Source organism: Naumovozyma dairenensis, chromosome 2 (genome assembly GCF_000227115.2).
Source record: "Naumovozyma dairenensis CBS 421 chromosome 2, complete genome".
In the NCBI taxonomy this organism is placed as follows: Eukaryota; Fungi; Ascomycota; class Saccharomycetes; order Saccharomycetales; family Saccharomycetaceae; genus Naumovozyma; species Naumovozyma dairenensis.
The window spans coordinates 1,166,273-1,189,238 of record NC_016480.1 but is presented as its reverse complement, the minus strand read 5'-3'; the positions used below and the strand labels follow the sequence as shown (position 1 = coordinate 1,189,238).

Genomic DNA, 22,966 nt, shown 5'->3' with positions numbered 1-22,966 from the left:
GTCCTGTCTCTGTAGACAAACCCTTATCCCATCTTGGTTTGTGGCCTTTACCGATGAAGTTACTCGTTTTCGCTGGGTCTTCCCATTAAGAAACAAAACTGCCGATCTTATGCTACATGATATTACTGCACTCGTTAACACTATAAAACGTCAATTCAACTCTAAGGTGCTATGTTTCCAATTTGATCACGGGCGTGAATATGATAATAAGCTCCTTCATCATTATCTTAAAAGTAATGGTATGTAACCCATCTTCAATTTGGTGGCTGACTCCGCCTCCAATGGTGTTGCTGAACGAATGAATTTGACTCTGCTAAATGATTATCGTACGCTGCTCAAAGCTGCTCAACTACCTGACAATCTCTGGTTTTATGCCATTCAATTTTCTACAATTATTCGCAACTCCGTCTACAATGAAACCATAAAAAGCTCGCCCCGAGCCATTGCTGCTCAATCTGGATTAGATGTCAAAACAATCTTACCATTTGGTCAACCGGTTATCGCTCATAGAACCAAATGAGAAATTATATAAAAGACATGAAATGCAAGAATGTTAGGTATTAGTTTAAATACACTTTTAATTATATAATATATAGAAAAGGACGAAGAAAACATTGTATATTATTAATAAATGATTGACACAAATAAATCTGATATTGCTCCACAAGATAAGATACCAAAATCTCATCACTTTTGACGTTGTTAGTATTGTTTTGTACGTTCAAATATAGAGACTGGTTTGTTGTCATTATATAAAGTAGAAGAGAAATAAATAAATTAAATACATCATTTATTATGGCTTAATTAATGTATATTAATAGTAGCATCAACATTATCTTTTATTTTTTATTTCCGTTACATACATCATTGTTCAATTTGTTCTTTCTCTGCGTCACTCGTCTCTTGGGTGTTAGTATTCTCTTCTTTTTCTTCTTCTTCGACGTTTTTCTTTTCTTCATCGCGATCGCCTTGTTCCTCCTTTTCAACCTCTTTCTCTTCATGATCATCATCTTCCTCATCATCGTCATCCACAGTGGCGAAGTTAATTGGATCGAATTTCATTCTTAATCTATCTCTTAAATTTGCTTCTTGAGTGGTAGGATTCCTCAACGAGACATTAATTTGGTCTATATCATACTGTCTAACCAAGGGTTTAAACACGTCATTAACACGCCTACGTCTTAATTCAATTCTTGGACGTAATGGTTTATAATATGCTATCCCCTTTTCATTATTTAGCATTATAGCCAATTCCCCGAAAGCTTGATTCACAGAAGGATTCAAATTAGGCACCTGTTTCATATCAAAATCTCTTAACCTCTTGAATTTGAAAGTTTTATCATCATCCTCATCATCATTAACGCTTGCATTGCTTTTAACGTCATCAATATTTTTCTCCATTGATTGAGAAATAATTTTTGAATTTGATTTATCTGTAGTATACATGGAAATCCATTCATCTTCCTCTAATTCCACTGGTCTAAATATAGCAGTGGACAATGCCAATTTATTCTTTTCTTGTTTGTCTAAAGCGGCACTTCCAACTAACCTCAAAGTGAAATAACTTTGATCCATCGCTGCTGTATCTGGTAATAAATTCCATGTTTTCACAGCATGTATTTTCTTCTTTATCGGGTGCTTCAAACCAGACAAATCATCAGTTGAATTGGCGGTGTGCATTGCTTCGAATTTATTTTCCACTTTTTGTAAGATTTGTGATGCGTTCAATAATTCATCCTCATCTTCTTCAGATCTGGTTCTCTTCTTGATCATGGTAGCGGTAGAGGTACCGTTATTGTTTGCGTGTGATGCTATTGTTGAAGAGACGTATTCTGTTCTTCTTAAGAATGTCACTTTGGATATATCTGTTTTAGTCAACCTATCGATACGAGGATCTCTTAATAGGACACGATCCTTTTGATGTAGGATGATATTATTGTTGTTTTCTGTGAGACCGTATAGGTATTTTGTGTCAGCATTGTTTAGTAAGTTTGGTATTTGGATAAGGTCTAATGGCATACCAAGATCATCATTTAGGTTGATTAATGGAGTGACGTTTGTTTTCGTGTATAGAGAAGTCAATAATTGTGGAGAATCTACGTTTCCAATTGGATCTTCTGGGTAGTTTAGTAACTTTGGTGGTAATAATGGTGGAGGTAGGTTATTCTGATACTTTATCTTGGCGATATATTCTTGTTTTCTAGACATCGTTACTTCTTATTTATTTAGCGGAGCTTCGTTTCCTCGATTGAATAAATTTATACAATATTTTTGACAGATAGTAAGGTCACAATTCACACAATAGTCTTATCCTTTGGCACTTGTTCCATTGACATATACTTGTACTACGTCACTTGTGGAGTTCCTATATCATATAACGTTTTTCATAAGTAATCAATTGTTCTTTGTCTTCTTGTTTGTATATTACGGAAATTTTTCAGTCAAGTTTAGTTTGAGGGGTCTGGGTGTTTTAACTTTTCTTGACGTTTATTCACATTAATGTACGTATATATCAACTAGTTTATCAGTTGGTTTATTGATTTACTGATTTATTGATTTGTTCTCTGTCTCTAGCTTAACTTATATAAAGGTGTGTGCTCAATACGTCTCTAACATAGATCTGTTCAATAATCGGGACTTTGTTTGTCTAGTAGACCGATTGTTCCATAACGCTCTCTCCTTCTCGAAATATGCGTCTCTAATCCCTAAACATTGGGAAATCATTTTCCATGCATCCTTATCCATTTAGTTCATTGCGCTCCTATCAGGTGAAGTTGTTTATCAACGATTGACCTTCTTCTTGAATATAGAAACGATGGAGTTAAACAGCCTGACACAACACGCATAATTGGACATACACTAAATGTTAGCAATCTTCAGAATCCATCTGCGATCTTTTCATTGCATACAGATATGCTAAACCAGTCTTTGAATAAGTCATCCTTTACAGAGTCAATAAAGCATGTAAAGAGACGAAAGTGTGAAGTAACCAGACTTTATTCTCTACTGCTTGCTTTATATGACACATGCTGGATATAAAGTTACTTTAATCTATAGATTGTTTTTAGTTTAACATCTACTTAGGGGGGATGGGCATATCACTCTTCATTGCTATCGCTATTGTCATTAGTATGTTGCTCTCCATCCTCTTCGTCTTCGTCTTCTTCTTCTTCTTCAGCATCTGATGAACCAAGGTCCGGGACCGTATTTAATTTGGCAACCTCTTCGAGTTGTTCTTGCAGTGGATTGTCCTCTTCTTGTTCTTCTTCATCCTCTTCATCATCATCTTCTTCTTGCTCATCTTCCAGTACCGTCTCTGATTCTTCATCTTTCTCTGATGCATACATATCTTCGTCTGAACTGTCTCTTATTATATCATCAAGGGCATTCGTTTTCTTATTACTCTTTTCACCAATTTTAGAAATAGATTTCTTTGCTGAAGGATCTTCGTACTTGAAGAATGATAATGTCTTTTGTACTTTAGAAGGTACAGACATTTCATTTCCTATTTGTGCACTATTGGTCTGACCCCGTTTTCCGTCTACCTCCTCATTTTCTTCCCTATCCTCCTGCTCATCTATCTCCATGCCATCTTCTTTAGCTTTTGGTTCTTCTCCATCATCTTGTTGCTCATGGTTGAGAGACCTCACGTTTCCTTTTCTATGACTTACGACATCTTGTTTATTTATTGGTACAATGACATCTTCCAAGAATTGAAAATTTTCCTTCTTTTTAACGCACTCAACTAAATCATTATAGGTCAATCTCCCTGTATCAGTTTTATTGGTCTTTCTATGGGAATTCAATTGATTCATTATGACAGCCTCTTCACTGAAGCATTGAATGAATAATTCAGTTGCAAATGCAACTGCCATAAATGCTGCATTGGACGTTATCATGTAATCAGAATCCATTTTGGCTAATTTTTTTATTTTGGACAGCGGTAGGCTTGATGATTTTGCCTTAACACGATCATTCATTGATAGTGAACTTTCATCCTGTTGTTCTTGTTGTTGTTGTTGCTGTTGCTGTTGTTGCTGTTGCTGTTGTTGCTGTTGTTGTTCTTGATTTGTTATCTCTTCTTCTCGTTGAACTTCCATTTTTCTATGTTACCTTATGTTATCTTATTATTCAATTCCCTTAGGCTTGGCTTCTCTTGAATTCTACCTCGACTCTATCTTTATACCTTGCTTGTTGTCGATGCTTTCGATTGCTTTCGATTGCTTTCGATTGTACTACTAAATGAGAGCCTTTTTACATGTATAAATTAAAGGTGACATATTGAAGATCTTTAACTATTAAAAAAAAATAACAAACTTTTGTCATAGCAACACAAACAGAACATCACCAGTACAGTTCAACAAGTATTACAAGGTAAAAAAACCATTTCGATCCTTATTAAAAATCCATTCACTACCCAATCAAAAAAATTCACTCTTAGTGTGGTGCTGTGTAGTTTCCATACATCTTAAGTTGGTCAAAGATTCTATCAAAAGATTACGGTTTAAAAACAGCAATAAATAAAGAAAGTTGAAGCAGTGCTTTCAACAAGCTCTGTCTCTTTATTTTAAAAAGCAAAACTAACACTAATTTACGATTCCATTTTATCATGTCTTCTTCTTCAACTTTGAACGATAAAATCGATATCAAGGCGTCATCTTCAAGTGATGCCCCTCATAAAATAACTAAATCTGGAAATAATGATAAAAATATCCACAATATAATTACTGAGTTTGAAACTATAAGTGTTGATGAAGCTTCAAATTTATTGCAAATGCACAGATCAATGAGGTTACCGGAATGTGCAGATATTTTCCCATGGTTACATGCAAATGGAACATCAAATTTGTCGTTACCACCAATAATAAATGAACGTTCTAAATTCGTTACCATGTTGAGATCATGTCCTATACATTCCAAGGATTGGATTGATAATTCTGGATATTTGAAAAATTCGATTGTTCCATCTTCATTATTCATTCCATGGCATGATCAAACAATTAATAAATATCTTGATATTAATAATCAGGCCAATAAACATGAAATATGTTCAATTTTGAGGAATATGTTCATTGACGACTTACCTAGTCTGACTGCAAAAGAAAACAGTCATTTAATTGATAAATTCGTTAAAATTGCACTGACATTCAAAATTCTACCATTTTTGAAGACTGATCTATTAGCAATGAGAAAATATTGTGAGAAAAATGTCGGATTTGGTTGTAATAATTCTTTAACGTCTTCTTCTAATTGTATGAATCAGTCGGCATCATGGAAACAAGCTGGAACATTTAGAAGGTTTGATCTACAACCTGCAAGAATTTTAGAAATTTCCTCGAATATTATTATATATTGCTTTAAATATGATGAAGTTAACAACTGTTTTACTCATATTGATAAATGTGAAAATTGTTTTGAAATGGGATTGTTTATTAATTTTGCACTTCATGCTATGCATAAAAATTATTCACAGAATAAAAATGATAATATCTATGAGTTAAAACGGCAACCAAAAATCTCGATTCTAAATTATAATTCTTTGCTAGATTTTACACCTGAAGAATTACCATCATCAATATTGAGGAACCTACCAATGAGTAAAGATATTCATTCGAAAGATATCATCAAATCGTCAAAATTAGGAATATTATCACCCTTTGAAATTGAAACTTTTAATAATTGGGATAAAGATATAACATATCATGAAAGATTAGAAATATCAAGAGCTACATCAACGACATTTATTAGTGAGAAACTTTGGTGTGGTAATTTAACTGATTTCCAATTTTATAAACAATTAATGGATAACGATATCAGTAATATTCATGAATTTTATCATTCTCAGGATGGAATTTTAAAACGCTATCCATATTATTCACCCAAGAATACAATTGTAACATTACCTAGATTATCTACAGAAAATCTATTAGAAAGTGAATTGAAAATTTTTAATATTCCAAATTTCAATAATATAGACAATTCAATACCAATTTTTTTATACATTAAGTGTACAGAAAACTCAACATTACCAAACATTGATAAACTATGGAACATCTTAAAATATGGATTAACTATTGTTAAAGATTGTTTGTCTGCTGAGAATACAAATGCAGCTATAAAGTTCAACATTATGTCAACTGATAGTCCACTTATCAATATAAATGATGATTCTGGCGCGGGAGCAAACGAAACGCAAACTAAAATGTACCCTGCATATCAATTAAGTTTTCCAAGCTCAGGATCAATTACTTTAGGGAGTTTAAATATAAGTTCCATCCAATTGATTTTAAACACATGTTATTTAATTTATCAAATCTCACAATTGAAACTTCCCAACAATAATAATGCTATTGATTTCAATACATTTCTCTATTGTAAAGATGGATATACGGAGACATCATTATTATTAGTTGCTTACTTAATATTCCTTTGGGATGTATCATTAGAGGAAACGTTATTAAGATTACATTTGGATAAAGATAGACCATTTTATTTATTTAGTGTTGATTTACAAGTATTAGCCCATTTACAAACCATCTTAAGGGAATTCTCACCTAAACGAGAACATAATCGAATAAAATATAAGACTCAATTAGCTAATTATATGATATCGATTAATGAGGATTCATTAAATGAAGTCAATATGAGTCCGAATAGAATGATGATTGAAATAAGTCAAGAAATGTTTAGTAATATATTCTTGATTAAAATTCCGACAAAAGTTTCTGAATTGATTAAATTGAATGGACCATTACCATCAAGGATATTAAATCATTTATATTTGGGATCTTTAGATCATGCACAAAATCCCGTACTATTGAAGAAATTGAAAATCAATTATATCGTTTCAGTTGGTGAGAATTTATCATGGACTGATAGTACTAATAGGAATAATAATAGTCATTCGACCATAATTAAGAAACGACAACGTGGTATTTCCACACCAATTCGTCCTGGCATTTATCGATATGATGAGACTATGGATATAAACAGTTATAGGAAAAGAGGATCTACCATACCAAATGAACAGGATTCAATTGATAATGAAGATGATATTAAACATGAAGATCGAATTATTGAAATTGATGGATTTAAGATTTTACATATTGATAATTTACAAGATAATGGTAAGGATCCTTTATTGACTCAATTGAATAATATTTTAGAATTTATTAATGAATGTTATGAAAATGATGGTAAAGTGTTGATTCATTGCATGGTTGGGGTTTCTAGATCTGCAACTGTTTGTATAGCAGAATGTATGAAACGATTAAATTGTAATGTTTTGAAAGCATATCTTTTTGTTAGAATGAGAAGATTAAATATAATAATTCAACCGAATTTGATGTTTATGTATGAATTATTAAAATGGCAAGAATTACAAGGGGTTGCTAAAGATGATCCAATAGAATGGAATATTCTTTGTAAATCAATTGCAGAACTAAATACTAAGTATATTTAAAAGAAATAAAAGGATTAGCTAGTCTAAATATTAAAAAAAAGCAAAATATGGTGTATTCTATTTGTATTTTTTATTATTTTTTTATATGTACAGGTGAATGAATCGTTATATAAAAGTGATTACGTATGAGATAACGTTTAACTTTTTTTTATTTATTGTTGTTTGAATATATGAATGTTTTAATGGGAGTCTGTTTCAATGGAGTTGCTGTTCCGGCGATGGTCTTTCCGGTCTTTTATCCATTATAACATAACCTTTCTTTTGAAATTCATTAATTCTTGCAGTTTTACATTTATTTGGAATAAACGAATAAATCTTCTCTATAATTTTATTAACGTTATCAATTTCTTTTGATTCATTCCAATCATTTGTATTATTTTCGTTTAGTTTTAAGAATTTAGTAATTTGCAAAATATCATTAGAGAAAGTTTCCTTATCTTTAAACTGGCCTATTTTATATAAATTTTTCCAAGTAATATCCTTAACATCATTAAGATGATTACTTTTGACAATATTGTTTATTAATAGCCATAGTTTCATGTTCCCCTTATTAAGACCCATTTCAGTGGAATTCGTCTTAACTGGTAAGAAATCTACTAATTCCAAAATGGACTGATCAGCACGATCACCCAATCTTGATTCTAATTTCAAAACTCTTGTATATCCACCATTTCTATTTTTGAATACAGGTATGATATCATTAAACAATTTAGAGATTAATTTAGAGTTATCTCCGGATAAGAATAGTTTGGATTGTATATGTGGTAGATACAAGGATGATGATTTCGTAGTATTTTGATCATCTGAGGCAATTTTCTTCCCCATTGTGATCAGTCTATCAGCTAGACGAGATGCTTCTTTACATTTTTCATGGGTCGAGATGATGGTACCATGTTGAAATAACTGAGTTACTAAATTCTTGAAAAGTGCATCTCTATGCGGTTTTGTACGGTTTAATTTTCTAGTGATACCTACAGTCATAATTGAGGCAGGTTATAAATTGTTAGTAGAACTGGGGGAGAAGTCTGTGCTTACTCTTTATAAGAGGAATAGTTTCTTGGCTTTTTTGCTGGTTAATTGTCTCATACCACATATAACGATCAACTACTTATTTGTTTATTTCCTGGAGAACCTGTGTTTTCTATGCCTCCAAAAACCCCATGACCACGTGGACGGATTTGGCTTCATACAGAAATTAAAATTAATGCGTAGTGTCAATATATACATGAATAACGCCTGCCAATGTGTGACCAAAAGATGATGAAGGTAGTTCCATATCCTACGATGGATACAAATACCATCCTTCACCATACAATACAATCGAACTTGTATTCCCTTTCAACAGAACCAGTTTCACTTGCTCTTGCTCTTGCTCTTGCTCTTGCTCTTGCTCTTGCTCTTGCTATTACCGCCTCTATATATGAAGTGTTGTAGTTACCCGGATACAACCGCTCTTAGTGATTTCCTTAAGGGTGAAGGAGGGAGGGAAGAAGGACTTGTATGTTATTATACTATGTGTGTATGTACGTTGATTGATTGCTGTTGTTCAAGAACAATGAACAATGAATAATGAACAGTGGATATGCTATGTTATGTTATGATATGATATAATATTTGCAGTCGCCAAGTCTATATATATCTGTATATATCTGTACACTCACAATTGTCTAACCAAACCAAACAAACAACAAACTCAAAATAAAGAAATGGTGTTGGAACCATCCCGTTATCAAGATCCAAGAACTTGGAAAATGACCCCCGCCATGCTAAGAGCAAGGAAACCATTCTTTAAGGGGAATATGATCGGATTGGGAATATTAGGTGCCCTATCAGTGGGGATCTACTTCTATACATACAGTTTCCTACATAAGGATAATGATTTCATTGATGTGCCTATCCCTCCAATTGATGAAAAGGAATTGGAACAATTGAAAAGAGAATTCGAATTGGAAAGATCAAAACGTTCAGGTAACTAGATCTTTCTCTCTTTCTATCTTTCTCACCCACTCGTGTACATATATATTCGTCAATCTATAACAATCATTTATTTTAAACTAACGAATGTTTTTTGTTTACTTATCATTTTTTTTTTATATTGCCTCTTTCTTTTAAAAAACAACGGAACGTTAAACAATAGACAACAAGTAGGCTTGTATACTCGAAAATACAATACATAATGTTACTTAACTTTGCACAATACAAAAAGCGTTAAATGAAGCAATAAGCATATAACCGCCACGTTATTCTCAGCAACATGCCTTTCACGTTGGAAAATCAAATTGTTTTAATTACCGGAGGTTCACAAGGTTTAGGTACTCAATTTGCTAGAAAATATTTCAAAGAAACTAAAAATACAAAAATTATTATAGTAAGTAGATCAGAATCAAAATTACAAACCGCAATCAGATCAATAACATCATCTTCACTTGAAGAAAACATTGAAAACTATAACTTATCCAATTATAGTAGCGGGAAAAAAGTAAACGCGAACAAAAGGTTATTATATTCACCATGTGATCTATCAGACTATAATTCAGTATCCGCCTTACTAGACATATTACTTGCACAAGACCTCTCTCCCACCCAAATCTACCTCTGTGCAGGTGGGTCCATTCCCAAACTCTTCAAAGATTTAACCTCAAAAGAATTAGAGATGGGTGTCCAAATGAATTACCTAACATCTCTATATCTATCACATAAGATTGCTCAGTTACAGTTACAATCGCATCTAATCTTCTTCTCTAGTGTGACTGCATTCTTTCCCTTCATTGGTTACTCACAATACGCTCCATTAAAAGTATCAATGAAATCATTAGTATCCATCCTAAGACAAGAATTATTAGGAACTAACAGAATATCATGTGTATATCCTGGGAATTTCCAAAGTGAAGGGTTCGAATTGGAAGAACTAACAAAACCAGAAATTACAAGAGAGATTGAAGGTCCATCATCACCTATACCAGTGGATAGATGTTGTGACATTATCGTTAAACAATTACAATATGGATATGACGATATTACGACCGATCTTATTGGTTGGTTATTGATGAGTTTGGATATGGGATTGAATAAACATAATAATAATTCTATTGCCTGGATGGTGCAGTTGATCGTGGGGGCATTGGTTAATTTGATTGTTGTGCCCTTCTATATGGCGTTTTGTAAATTCCAAATTAAAAATTGGTTCAAGAAGGAACAAGCAAAAAAGGATTTGGACAATAAGAAAAAAGAGCAATAATTCTGGTACAGAAACCTGACCTACTAATACACAAATAATAATAATAAAAATAATAATAATAATAATAATTCATGTATAAAAAATATATGTATTCTATTCTTCATAATGTTTTTTTCTGACACCGTTTAATGTGACACGAAATTTTCAAATTGAAAAATTTCCAAAAAAATTGGAAAAAAATAAAGCGATGAGCTGATGAGCTGATGATGAGCTTTTCTATATAACAAGACTCTATATTAACATCTATCAATACTATAATCAATAGCATTCATTGCAAGATAAAAAGTACCGAAATCATCAAAACATGTCCGGTATATATACATGTAATTCCTGTGTCATGGAATTTGCTTCCAGTATTGAACAAAGACAACATATGAAATCAGATTGGCATCGTTATAATTTGAAAAGAAGAGTAGCTCAATTACCACCAATTACTGAATCTACATTCAATACTAAAGTGAATGCCGCCAATACAGCCGCTACGGCAGAAACCACTAAAAATAATGAAGATTCTAAGAAACAATTGACTAAGAAGGAAATTAGAAGAAGAGAAAAGGAAGCTCTACTACAGAGAAAGAAAGAATTATTGGAATTAGCTAGAGAAAATATGTTGAAAAACATGCAACAACAGCAACAACAAGAACAACCAATTACTCCTCAACAACAAGAAGAAATACCACTCGTATCTGAAAAGCAAGAACAAGAACAAAATCAAGAACAAAATCAAGAACAAAAATCCCAAGTTGAAGCTGAACAAAAACAAGACAATGAAGAAGATTTGACTGAAGAGCAATTAGCTGAAAGGTTGATGAACCAAAAATTAGCAAACAAAGTAGACATTCCATTGGAACAATGTCTTTTCTGTACCAAGAGAATATTCACTGATTTTGAAACTAATTTAGACCACATGTTTAAATCTCATGGGTTTTACATTCCAGAACAAAAGTATTTAGAAGATAAAGAAGGTTTAGTCAAATATCTCTCGGAAAAAATTGGTCTTGGGAACGTGTGTATTGTTTGCAATTATCAAGGTAAATCTATCGAAGCTGTAAGAGCTCATATGTTAGCTAAGAGACATTGTAAAATTCCATATGAAAATGAAAATGAAAAACTGGAAATATCTGAATTTTATAATTTCACAAGTACTTATGATCAATTTGAAAAACCTGCAAGGAAAAAGAAAACTGTTATTCAAATTAATAGTGGAGACAACTTGGAAGGTGAAGGTGAAGATGAATGGGAAGATGTTGATAGTGCTGAAGACGATGCAAACGGAAATGGAGAAATTGAAGAAGAACTTTATGAAGATGATGAAGATGAACCACCAAAGGAATATTTATACCATGATAACGTCGAACTTCATCTACCCACAGGTATTAAAGTCGGGCATCGTTCATTACAACGTTATTATAAACAAGATTTGAAACCTGAAAAGGAATTGACTGAAGGTCAAGGTACTTTAATGGCAGCAGAGACGAGATCATTCGTGAACACTTTAGATGCCAAAGAGATTCAAGTTAGACAAAGAACTTGGCAAACAGAAATCAAAGATAAAAAGACACATGATAAGAGGAGGGCTAAATTCGTTAATAACCAACCTTATTATAGAGATCAATTGTTGCAATGATTTCATTAATATCATTTTTTTCGTTGCAATCTCATGTACATTACTATAGCATAACTAACAATCACAAACTGATGGTAAGTGCTGTCTAATTATATAAACATACCTTACAAAGTCTAATCTATTCTTGTTATTATTCTTGTCCTTTTAAATCTTTTTTTGTCTCTGACATTAGTCTATAAGTTGAACCACTTAATCTGTACGTCCTTACATAAGTAGATCTTTAAATATCAAGTATTTCGCGTGGTCCCTTATAAAGTTGTTTGAGCTGCATTAAATAATGTAATAAGCATTTAGAAAGACAGTAGAAAGTGCAGATTTCCATGGTTCAACAGGCGCAAGAGGAACGAGAAATACACACCACTCATTTCAGTAAGAAAGACTCATTCGAATTATGTTACGTCTCTTTGTGAAAAGATCGTTTTCAACCAGTATAAAAGTATTGAATGCCGAAGTCAAAGTTGCATCTACAATTGCCTCAGAAATAAAATCCTCATGTTTGGCTGGTACCCCTTTGAATCTGAATATCAAGAAGACAGGAAAGGAGCCAATAGCTTTAGAAGATAAGGAGTATCCAGAATGGTTGTGGACTGTGTTGGATACGAAGACTGCAAATGGAAGAGCTAAATCTGGGAAGGGTACCAGTGTAGAAGAAAGTCTTCTAGCAAGAAAGAGACAACTTAGGGTTGAAACAAGAAAAAAGATTAAACAAAATAATTTCTTAAGTCAAATTTAAGAAACGGAACATGCAATTATGTATATATATATTCTCTCGACGCATGTAAATAATTTAAAATAAAACAAAATTTGAATCCCTAAATGTGATATAATCAAATAACATATACACTACAATACTATAACACTACCAAATACTGAGGGCATAAAAGCAAGTTATGTAATTAATTGTACTGACTATTACATATTGGGTGGGAGGCATATCTTCAATTAAAAAAAAAATATTTTCTAATTGCATGCTAATTTATATTTTATGATGGCACTTACTTGTTTATAATTGAAAAATGTAAAAATAAAATTCGTCAAGAGAAAGAGGTTCATGAAAGCATTTGAATGCAAGTTAGTTCCCTGAAGTAGTTTTATTCTTTTATCTTTTTTATAGTTCATGTGAATAAATATTTATATAAGTAAGAAACTAAAAATCAGTTACACGACCGTTAAATGAATAATCTCCATATTTCAGAGGATCTTGTTTTGGTCCACCTTTTTCCCCAGTCTTTGGATTCACGTCACCTTCAAACTCAGGTAACGTCTTGGAGAACTCGGGGGAAAATGAACCAATATCATTCTTAGTCAAAATTTCAGAGTTTAAACTCTCCTTAGTGGGATCTTCCTTTATTTTCCTATTGTATTCTTCTATAGCTTCCTGAGAGCTTGCAATTTTCTGTAATTTTTCGAACTCCTCTTGATCTTCTCTTGGCAATTTTGGCGGACTGGGTATTTTATTTGTATTTATCGATATAGTCCGACTAAATTGAGTTATTAGTCTCGTTCTTGAAATCCTTAAATTAATTGCTCTTGAACTTTTTATTAAAGCTTCCATCATTTTTGTTTATGTCTAGTTGTTATACAAGGATAGTAGTTTGACTATAGCTTTTGTATTTAATCCATTAACTGAAGTGGAACGTGTGATGAAGTTTGGTGTTTTTAGCATCTCCCTTTATATATTACATCGGCTATTGGCCCTATTAAAGCGACGGGCATAAAAAATAATACTACTATATGTATAAAATTACAAGAAATAAAAAAGTTCCATTTTGAATATATAACTAGGCTATTTTTCACTAAAAAACTATCTGAGAAAAAATACGTAATTATATACTCATCCTTACACCTTCTAATAGTTCTTCAATGACGATTTGATTTCTATCTTTCCCTTGTATCGTCCCTAATATTCCTAAGCACTGTAAAAGCGTCAATTTATCTTGTTCTGAAATACTGCTTTCTTCCTCTTCACTGAATATATACATTTGGAAACTCTTACTAGCTCCTTCGTGGCTATGAATAAAATTTTGATAATATGGCAGAACAATAGAATCACGGAAACCTTTCAATAACAAATGATTAATCGATTGAATATCAGATGATATATCCAGCCAATATTTTGGATTCCTTTCAAAACTTTTCTCCAAAGGTAATAAGCATGCCGTAACATCATAAAAAACTTCTTCGTAAAATATTCTCCATATGATACCTAATCTTTTCAATGGTGAATTCATTGCACTCTCATTATTATAATTGAAAACAATTTGATTTTCGAAAATAAACAATGACGATGTTATTAATTCTTCAATTTCACTAAGAAGTCTTGTATGCGATGATGGATTCTTAATTTCTGTTCTCAATACAAGATAAAATTCAAGCATCCTATCGATATCTTCAACTTTAGCTTCTAAATGCCAAAGTTTCCGACCTTTAAATAACTCAACAACAACATTACGATATATGCTCCAGATATTTCCAGCCAATATGTGTACTTCTTGAGCATTGAATAATTTATAATTACTTTCCAAAGATGATAAATTTTTCAAAAAATCATGTAAGATTGTAACATTAGCTGAGTCAAAACTATCCTCATCATCAAGTGACATTGATACATCATTAGTATTATTGACCATACTTCCAGGATTAAAAGAATAACCGGATTTCCCTGAATCTACGAGAGCGCCCTTTGTGTTATGAATGAATTGAACAGGAGATTTATGCTTACCAATAGATGAATGTAGAAACTTACTGAATGAACTTGGCATAGCCAACTCATTTTCATCTTTCCGTATATGTCTATGAGTCTTACCATGAAATATTTTCCTTGCTACTTTAGATAATGAGTTCGGTTTCCCATTACTTGTTTTACTGTTGATACTGCTACTACTGCTATTGTTCTCATTCGTATTACCAATGGCTTTTTTATTTTTATGACTACTACCGTTCTTAAATAATCTTGATGTCTTCTCACTAAAACTAGCAGACTCCTTTCTAGCAGCATTAAATAATGAATTCGATTTTGTTTCCTTCACACTAGAATCAAATGTGAATATACTATCATTAGTGGAAAGCCGTTCTTCGTCACTTTCTGATATTCTAGTGTTATATCTGCTGAGCCTTTCATTCGAATGCGAAGATGATGACGCAAATGGTGATCTCTGTCTTGAAATATCACTATCAGCATTAGGTACAATCATATGATGTGACTTAAGACTTGGGTTTGATCTCTCTGTGCCTTGGAAAATGGATTGAAAGCCAACTTGTGTCCATTTTGGAATAGTTTCATTTGGAGATTTTGGTAAATTTTTAGAGTTAATATCATCATCATCAGGATGTGTCAAGGTTTGTGGGACAATAGCTGCTGGTATACTATAGACTCGGGACATTCCTAGTCCACGTTCATTTCGTTGTTGGGTTACCTTTGGATGATCATTTTGTGATTTGAAATCTGTATTAGGGGTGATCGGAGTTAATGGCAAGACTGTAGTACTTCTTTTACGATTCGAAACACTCATGTCTGCATGATTCCTGTCTTTATTTTATAATTTGAATATAGTCTAAAAAGGTGTGGTAGTGGTTCGTATTCTGATGGGCTCTCTGTTTCGATATATCAAAGTTCTCTTTTTAATACCAAATTATCATTCAAATAGGTGAGTACGTGTGTACGTATTTGAATTTTTCACTTTATTAAGAATTCCTCTACAAAACCGTGTAAAATGTAAAACAAGTACAAAGGAATCAGTTATTTCATATAAAAATAGCACTGTAAGCAACGGCAAGAATTTCAAGAAAAGGATCAATTTTCAACCTGTATTCTTGGAATATCGCTTCTTGATGGACTCTTGAACTCATCACAATATATTACCTTTTTTCTTGTAACATCTCCGGTGAACTAATTATCTGAAAATTTTCGATGATGTAAAGTCTTCAAACCACAGAGGAGAACGTAATTAAAACGATAGACAGTAGAGAATATACCAAGGAAATATCTTATACAGATTATTGAAACCTTTGTTAATAAATGTTTGATCCGTTAGATTTATACAGTCCCGATGAACAGGTCCAATTAGAAAAAATCACTGAAGCAACGACCATCTTCACGAAATTGCATCAGGACGATCCTGTCGTAGTTATTACTGCTGTCAATGATAACAGAATAGATGGAATTAAAGCCCAGGAGGAAGACGAAGACGAAGAAGAAGAAGATTCCATTATTGATATATTGGATCTTCCGCCTGCGACGTACGCCACACCCCAAGCTTCTTTGTGCGTCTTATTATTGTTAAAACCAGATAAGCAGGTTAATTTCAATACGTCAAATGATGACTATGACGATTCCACAAATTCCAAATCAGTCGAAATTATTTGTAAAGAAAAAGAGATTTCTTCTGAATTGCTCAGTTCATTACTGACCTGGTATACTGATCTTTGGCCTAATAGCAGGCTAAACACCGAGTTAAAAATATGCACCAGGATACCTAGATTAAGAAGTTATGGTCAGAAAGAATTATTATTAAATTATTATACTTCCTTACTGAAAAAATATGATAATTGTAATGAGGATTACATAAATGATCAAATTGTTAAAGAACTAAGTTTAAGAATTTCTGAAAATTGTGGTAGATCAGCTCAACCATCTATGACCAGAGATTTTAATCTTCAAAATTTAGTTCATGTCATTCAGCTTTATGAACCTTCATTGACTGCTGATAATTTAGGATGGAAAACTTGGGGATCATCCTTAATATTATCACAAGAACTAGTCAATGATTTAGAAACGAATAAAAACAACAAAAAATCTAAATCTATAAGGCGTGTACTGGAATTAGGCGCAGGTACCGGACTTGTTGGAATAGCATGGGCATGTAAATGGAGACAATTGTATGGTAATGAAAGTATTGAAATGTTTGTCACAGATTTGCCTGATATTGTAACTAATTTGAGGAAAAATGTTCAAAATAATGATCTTGATGATTTTGTAGTAGCTGATGTTTTAGATTGGACAAATCCTGAAGATTTTATCAAGAAATATTCTGATGAGAAATTTGATACTATTTTGATTGCTGATCCTATCTATTCACCAAATCATCCCGAATGGGTTGTTAATATGATTTGTAAGTTTTTAGCTATAAATGGAAGATGTCATTTGGAGATACCTCTAAGGGCAAAATATGCTCTAGAAAGAGAGAAGTTATCAAATTTATTGGAACAACATGGATTAGTAGTATATAATGAAAGATCGAGCGAGGGGATGGATGACTGGGGTGTTGTAAAATATTTATATAAAGAGATTGGTTGGGATACCACATTGACAGATTGATGCATATTGAAAAATAAAAAGCATTCTAATTATTGAAACTTTAGACTATACATTACCGTAGGAAGTATGTAAAAAACTATAGATTATAAATATGCACTTGCCAATTTTGGTTCTACTTTCTTTTCATAGTTATCACCATTAACTATTCTACCATATAATTTTCTTAAAGGATTATACCAAACATTTAAAACTGGTTCACCAAATTGTAACAAATGCTCTACGGCCTCCCTCCTCAGTTCAACAGTTTCAGGTTCAGTAACCTCACCATTTAAGTTTTGAGTTAAATTGGCCATGACCTGCGGTAAAAATTGAATCAAATATTCGACACCATATTTAAACTGCGTCATTTTTTCCAGTAAAACCATTTGTTCCATATATGGGAGTGCCAGTATGTTGCCTGAAGTAATTTTGGGTTCTATTAGCAGGAAACAGTCTGGATCTGCCATAATATTTCTTAAGATCCCTAATCTAGAAGGAGTTACTAATGCAAAATCGTGCACTAAAGTTTGATGAAATTTAAACAAATATTTTGGGTTGACGAATGCCATAAATTCCAATATATAAGGAGTATCATGAGATAATTTAACATATGCTTTATCTATAGTATGAAACAACTCCCCATTCTTTTGGTACGAACATTGGCGGAATAATTCAAACATATACGATAATCCAAAATTCTTAACCTCAAAATATGTTTCTAAATTGGCAAACAAATCACCATAGAAATATACTGTTGATTCTATCGAGCTTATTACCCACATATGATTGGTTCCATGTATGCCAATGGCGTCGATATTTGCTACCAATGATGTATAGTAATTTGTAATGCTAATAAAAATAAATATGTCCTTTTCTATTGATTTCCTTATTTCATTAATGGTTATTACAAATAAACTTTCATCAAATTCAGAAGGTGTAATGAACTCATACTCGATTTTCAATAACTCTATCAATCTTGTGAATGATTTTGGTTCAAAATCCCTTTTAATTTTCTTTAATAATGGATGATTATTAACGAGTATCCTTCTTCTAATCAATTCATCCGATGATAAGTTCTTAAACAGTGTCTCAATATCATTAATTATTGATATCTCAGTATCTAAATTGAAAAATATTTCCAAAACGATATCAATAATTAATGAAGATGCAAATATTCCCTTCGGATACGACTTAGAGATGATCTTACACGCAGCTCTCACTATGGACGTTATTCCAGAGTTCAAAGCATCTAGGAGATCATTAGTCGAAAATACTTCCAAAACATCATCAAATGAAGAAACGTCAATCAAACTTTGTAACAATTCCAGTAGCAGTTCATAATCTAAAATATTTTCTGATTCGTCTGATAATAACATTCTTTTTATATTCGCTAATAAACGTTTGGAGTCACCTTTAAGGATTATCGATGTGCTTAGATTTAAAGAACATCTCTCTATTAATTTATTTATATCACCCGGTATTATTGCAGATTCAAGGGCTGTATTTAATTCTTCTAGCATAGGTGTGATAGCAGCACTTTCTACATCTTGTATGGTAGACATGATCGGATAGAGTTTTAAGATCCCTTGCAGTGTAAGGATATGGTAACTTATGGTATCGACTGCCTCGATTGATTACTCTTCACTAACCTCATTTGATTGATGAATGTTGAAGGGTTTTGAAATATCTATTGCATCGTAAGGCTGTGTGGCAAATTTTAAAGGTTCTGGCCTAATTTCCTATATGTTTCCCGTTTGTTAAAATGATCCGTTATATTTCAAGTATTATTTGTTCACGAATATGAGATCCCATACAAAATTCTCGGATTTCGTAAATGTTTCTACTTTGTTTCCCATGGAAAATATTTCCAAGGGTCCTGTTTTAGAGGGAAAAATGATGTTGGCCCGTTTTTTGGCCCGTTTTACACCAAAAGTGGATGGAGCGCGAAGACTTTTCTGCATTCAAAAAATTCAAGATTCAGATAGAATTCAGGGCCAACTGGAAAGCAAGCCTGTGGATGTATAAAACATAAAAAGGTGAATAAACTCTGTCTTCTATTATTGTTAATGTAGATATACTGAAATTGAGTTGAATTTGATTGGCAGAAAAAAAGAAGTGGGGTAACCCCTGTATGTCTTATAGATGTCACTGTCAGCTGCATCAGCTAAGATACTATACGAGGGTTCCAAATGGGTGACAAATCTTTCTAGAAGTGGTTGTCACATCGATACTTTCTAATGGGTCTAGGATCTTTCCCTCAAAGCTCGCTCAGGAATTAACTGCCCATTCAGTGGGTTCTACTTCTAATACCATAGTGCAGCTTGAATTTCCTAAGACATCCTGGGCAATCTCTCCAGAAGCATGCGTCACTTTTGCATTACTCATTAACATCTTCCGTTTGCCGGTTTTTATCATTACATCTTGTGAGATATATCTACAGTTTTCATTGAACTGATACCTCTTTGCCTTCTTCTTACACTTTTCATCATAGTTTGCGACTCTTTGGAACTCATACTTTAATGAAGAGTTCGTGCCATCAGCACAATGTTTACTAGTGATTATTTTAGGGATTAGATCATAAAAGTACCTTTTCTCGTTTGCAGGGAGCAAGGTTGGAAGAACAGTAGCAAGTTTTTTGTAATCTTCTGGGTATGGATTCCCTTTCTCAAGCAGTCTCTCGCATTCTTCGTTTAACATCAATCTAGTGGATCGCTTTTCTGGAGTTTCATCAGTTGTATTAGTTTGGAGTTCAGGTTCAATTTTTTCGAATACACCAATATGGGGAGGTGAATCCGGTACATTACATGAATTATTTAGTCCAAATCTAATATTATCCTCATGAGTAACGTTCCATCATCACTTACAATGATACTGCTATCTCGAAAGGCTGGCCTACTCTCTTTCTGCTGCTTTGGAGCGGTGGTAAATCTGTCACGGTGGTGCATTATGCGGTCGTTGTTATCTAGGAATTTTTTCATGAATCCTCCAAGCTCCCCATCTGGAATAGAAACTTCAATTAAGATTCTTGCAAAGGCGTTTTTTTTAAATAAGTTTTTTTATACTGCTCATGTACGTAAAGTATAATTTCCAGCTGCTTTTTAGTGCACATCGAAACGGTATCACCGTCAGTAACCGTTAAATCATCCGGTAAAATGTTATTGAAAAATCGTTTATTCAAATAAAATAATGTACTTTTTATGGCCTTTAAAAAACTGAATGTCAAAAATTTTGTCAAGCCAAAAGAAGATATTGTACGAGAGTTAATGGTGATAATTGAGGGCTTAGAGTTGTAGATATACTTCAATTTGGTAATATATATTGCAAATATAAACATATATATAGTTAAGTGACGCTGATTGTGCGGTATTATTTTCTACGGACATAACAAACTTCCACACACATAGGTTTTAATCTGGTTGAATTACTTTTTTATAAAATATAATATAAACTAAGTTAGATATTAAGAAACGTTCCTTCCATCAAAGACATATTGCTCTTAATATTATTTTTGCCCTTTATAACGAAAACATTTTCAATTGGAAATGCCTTTGTTACCCTTCGTAACCATGAATTCAAGCTGCCATTGATTCGAAACTCATCACTGTAGAGCGTGTTGTTTACACTGAACGAAAAAAGTTTAAGCTGGGGGGTTCGGATCTAGAACCACCGGTTGTTGTTTCAATTTACAGAGGAGGCTACGTACTGAATGAATACTATTTTTTTGTTTGACTAAAAGAGGGAGCTCACATATTTTTATCTGCGTTCTCCCTTTTTAGCCGCCCATCCCCTTTTAAGCTCTGATTATACTGATCTTCCGATGAGATATAAGAACACTATGTGACGCTATATGACGTGTATAAAAACCTTGTGTATTTTGTATAAAGACGAATTCTCATTTCTACTTACTAGAATCATCCTTGTTCTTCTCTAAATTGATATTATTACCATTAAATGTCTCTTTCTCCTTATCATCTTGATCCTCCATATCATCTCTATTTACAAATTGGAAAACATTGGGAGACACGGCTCTTGAATTTGAATTTGTCCTCGATGAACCTTCGTCCTTGGCCAACTCTGAAACTCTCGTATTACTTCCCTTAATGTTATTGCCGTAGCTAATATCACCAAAGGATGCGTTTCTTGATGTGTCATCGTCACTTGGTTCATCATGGTAAGGTTCGAAGTTAGAAGTACCAAATTCTACAGGTTCATTTCTGTTAGTTTTATTCCACCAACCGGAAATACCATTGAAAACCTTACTTACCAGGCTAGGTTTTTCTATGTTTGTAGAGTTAATCTTGGTGGTGGATGTTTCCATCACCTTCAGTATTAATGCAGATCTGGGAGTCAATTCCAAATCACATAATGTCTTCAATTCGTCTGAATCATTAAAAGTCATACGAGGAATATTACGATGGAAATAATAAGCTGTGTTACCATCCGTTCGATTATGATCAACCCATGTTCGTACATCATTCAAAGTGTCCTTTGAATTGAATGTATGTGTTAATGTGCTACTATTTGTCAATTTAATTTGAAGAGTACATTTTTCACTGTGTAACTTATTAATATCTCGGAAGTTATCAACAACTTCCAATGGTTTTGAATCATCTAGTATACCTTTTTGTTCTTTCGCCTTCCTTTCTTGACGATCTGCCCTTACTAACCTAATAATTCTCTCCCTTTCTTCATTTTCAAGCCTTCTTTCTTTCAATACTTGTTGATGATATATTCTCTCACTGGTTTCCATGATATCCTCTCTATCACTCTTTCCAAACTTTTCCTTCTCTTTGTTACTCTTCTTATCATTATCATGAGTATGAGCTGTTTTTCTATTTGTTGAATCTTTACCTTTTTGATTATTACCTACTCCTAATATACTTAGTAAATCTTCCCAATGTGTGTGATCATCCTCAACTCCTTGTATCACAGAAAGTAATTCTCCATTATTAATCAAATATAAGCTGGGAATGATAACTGAAGGAAAAAGTTGTTCAAAATTATTAAATTGTTCAGTACCTTTAATTAACCTTAACCAAATCGCATGATCTTTAATTTCATCGATTTTCTCCATATGAAACCATTGTTTAAACCAACTATCATCCTCTAATGATTCGCAACTATAAACTACTAACGGCAGCTTTTTCTGTAGAGATTGAGCTACTGACTGTTCAACATTATCCATGAATAATTTATCCAGCATTTTCCTTTTCTTCTTGATATCCTTTTTATATGTTTGCTTATTCAAAGGTTAGTTTAGTGAGTATGGTTTACTCTACTGCGAGATGAAAGGAGGCCACCAAGATAGGTTATTGAGTTCCTTTACGACCTTTTATCTACTCA

At 32.9% G+C, this 22,966-nt stretch overlaps 14 protein-coding genes across 14 annotated transcripts; 7 read left to right on the top strand and 7 right to left on the bottom strand.

Moving 5' to 3' along the window:
* Nucleotides 1–298: 298 nt before the first annotated feature.
* On the top strand, nucleotides 299–520 carry NDAI0B04850 (uncharacterized protein; the record flags this gene model as incomplete). The annotated part of the gene is made up of 1 exon (XM_003668714.1): nucleotides 299–520. One exon carries the CDS (start codon nucleotides 299–301, stop codon nucleotides 518–520), a length of 222 nt encoding a protein of 73 aa, XP_003668762.1.
* Nucleotides 521–864: 344 nt separating this feature from the next.
* PAF1 (Paf1p) lies at nucleotides 865–2,208 on the bottom strand (the record flags this gene model as incomplete). The annotated part of the gene is made up of 1 exon (XM_003668713.1): nucleotides 865–2,208. The coding sequence occupies one exon, from the start codon at nucleotides 2,206–2,208 to the stop codon at nucleotides 865–867; it is 1,344 nt and encodes a 447-aa protein (XP_003668761.1).
* Nucleotides 2,209–3,098: 890 nt separating this feature from the next.
* DPB3 (DNA polymerase epsilon noncatalytic subunit) lies at nucleotides 3,099–4,100 on the bottom strand (the record flags this gene model as incomplete). Its single annotated transcript, XM_003668712.1, has 1 exon — nucleotides 3,099–4,100. The coding sequence occupies one exon, from the start codon at nucleotides 4,098–4,100 to the stop codon at nucleotides 3,099–3,101; it is 1,002 nt and encodes a 333-aa protein (XP_003668760.1).
* Nucleotides 4,101–4,609: 509 nt separating this feature from the next.
* PPS1 (tyrosine/serine/threonine protein phosphatase PPS1) lies at nucleotides 4,610–7,462 on the top strand (the record flags this gene model as incomplete). The annotated part of the gene is made up of 1 exon (XM_003668711.1): nucleotides 4,610–7,462. One exon carries the CDS (start codon nucleotides 4,610–4,612, stop codon nucleotides 7,460–7,462), a length of 2,853 nt encoding a protein of 950 aa, XP_003668759.1.
* Nucleotides 7,463–7,657: 195 nt separating this feature from the next.
* On the bottom strand, nucleotides 7,658–8,443 carry MRPL8 (mitochondrial 54S ribosomal protein bL17m; the record flags this gene model as incomplete). Its single annotated transcript, XM_003668710.1, has 1 exon — nucleotides 7,658–8,443. The coding sequence occupies one exon, from the start codon at nucleotides 8,441–8,443 to the stop codon at nucleotides 7,658–7,660; it is 786 nt and encodes a 261-aa protein (XP_003668758.1).
* Nucleotides 8,444–9,168: 725 nt separating this feature from the next.
* COA3 (Coa3p) lies at nucleotides 9,169–9,438 on the top strand (the record flags this gene model as incomplete). Its single annotated transcript, XM_003668709.1, has 1 exon — nucleotides 9,169–9,438. One exon carries the CDS (start codon nucleotides 9,169–9,171, stop codon nucleotides 9,436–9,438), a length of 270 nt encoding a protein of 89 aa, XP_003668757.1.
* Nucleotides 9,439–9,716: 278 nt separating this feature from the next.
* Nucleotides 9,717–10,700, top strand: TSC10 (3-dehydrosphinganine reductase; the record flags this gene model as incomplete). Its single annotated transcript, XM_003668708.1, has 1 exon — nucleotides 9,717–10,700. The coding sequence occupies one exon, from the start codon at nucleotides 9,717–9,719 to the stop codon at nucleotides 10,698–10,700; it is 984 nt and encodes a 327-aa protein (XP_003668756.1).
* Nucleotides 10,701–11,004: 304 nt separating this feature from the next.
* REI1 (Rei1p) lies at nucleotides 11,005–12,327 on the top strand (the record flags this gene model as incomplete). Its single annotated transcript, XM_003668707.1, has 1 exon — nucleotides 11,005–12,327. One exon carries the CDS (start codon nucleotides 11,005–11,007, stop codon nucleotides 12,325–12,327), a length of 1,323 nt encoding a protein of 440 aa, XP_003668755.1.
* Nucleotides 12,328–12,718: 391 nt separating this feature from the next.
* MRPL37 (mitochondrial 54S ribosomal protein mL54) lies at nucleotides 12,719–13,060 on the top strand (the record flags this gene model as incomplete). The annotated part of the gene is made up of 1 exon (XM_003668706.1): nucleotides 12,719–13,060. One exon carries the CDS (start codon nucleotides 12,719–12,721, stop codon nucleotides 13,058–13,060), a length of 342 nt encoding a protein of 113 aa, XP_003668754.1.
* A 414-nt stretch (nucleotides 13,061–13,474) lies between these two features.
* Nucleotides 13,475–13,885, bottom strand: SDH8 (Sdh8p; the record flags this gene model as incomplete). The annotated part of the gene is made up of 1 exon (XM_003668705.1): nucleotides 13,475–13,885. One exon carries the CDS (start codon nucleotides 13,883–13,885, stop codon nucleotides 13,475–13,477), a length of 411 nt encoding a protein of 136 aa, XP_003668753.1.
* A 268-nt stretch (nucleotides 13,886–14,153) lies between these two features.
* BIT2 (Bit2p) lies at nucleotides 14,154–15,839 on the bottom strand (the record flags this gene model as incomplete). The annotated part of the gene is made up of 1 exon (XM_003668704.1): nucleotides 14,154–15,839. The coding sequence occupies one exon, from the start codon at nucleotides 15,837–15,839 to the stop codon at nucleotides 14,154–14,156; it is 1,686 nt and encodes a 561-aa protein (XP_003668752.1).
* A 506-nt stretch (nucleotides 15,840–16,345) lies between these two features.
* EFM2 (S-adenosylmethionine-dependent methyltransferase) lies at nucleotides 16,346–17,644 on the top strand (the record flags this gene model as incomplete). The annotated part of the gene is made up of 1 exon (XM_003668703.1): nucleotides 16,346–17,644. The coding sequence occupies one exon, from the start codon at nucleotides 16,346–16,348 to the stop codon at nucleotides 17,642–17,644; it is 1,299 nt and encodes a 432-aa protein (XP_003668751.1).
* An 83-nt stretch (nucleotides 17,645–17,727) lies between these two features.
* HSM3 (Hsm3p) lies at nucleotides 17,728–19,185 on the bottom strand (the record flags this gene model as incomplete). The annotated part of the gene is made up of 1 exon (XM_003668702.1): nucleotides 17,728–19,185. One exon carries the CDS (start codon nucleotides 19,183–19,185, stop codon nucleotides 17,728–17,730), a length of 1,458 nt encoding a protein of 485 aa, XP_003668750.1.
* Nucleotides 19,186–21,521: 2,336 nt separating this feature from the next.
* UBX7 (Ubx7p) lies at nucleotides 21,522–22,826 on the bottom strand (the record flags this gene model as incomplete). Its single annotated transcript, XM_003668701.1, has 1 exon — nucleotides 21,522–22,826. One exon carries the CDS (start codon nucleotides 22,824–22,826, stop codon nucleotides 21,522–21,524), a length of 1,305 nt encoding a protein of 434 aa, XP_003668749.1.
* Between the last annotated feature and the right edge of the window lie 140 nt (nucleotides 22,827–22,966).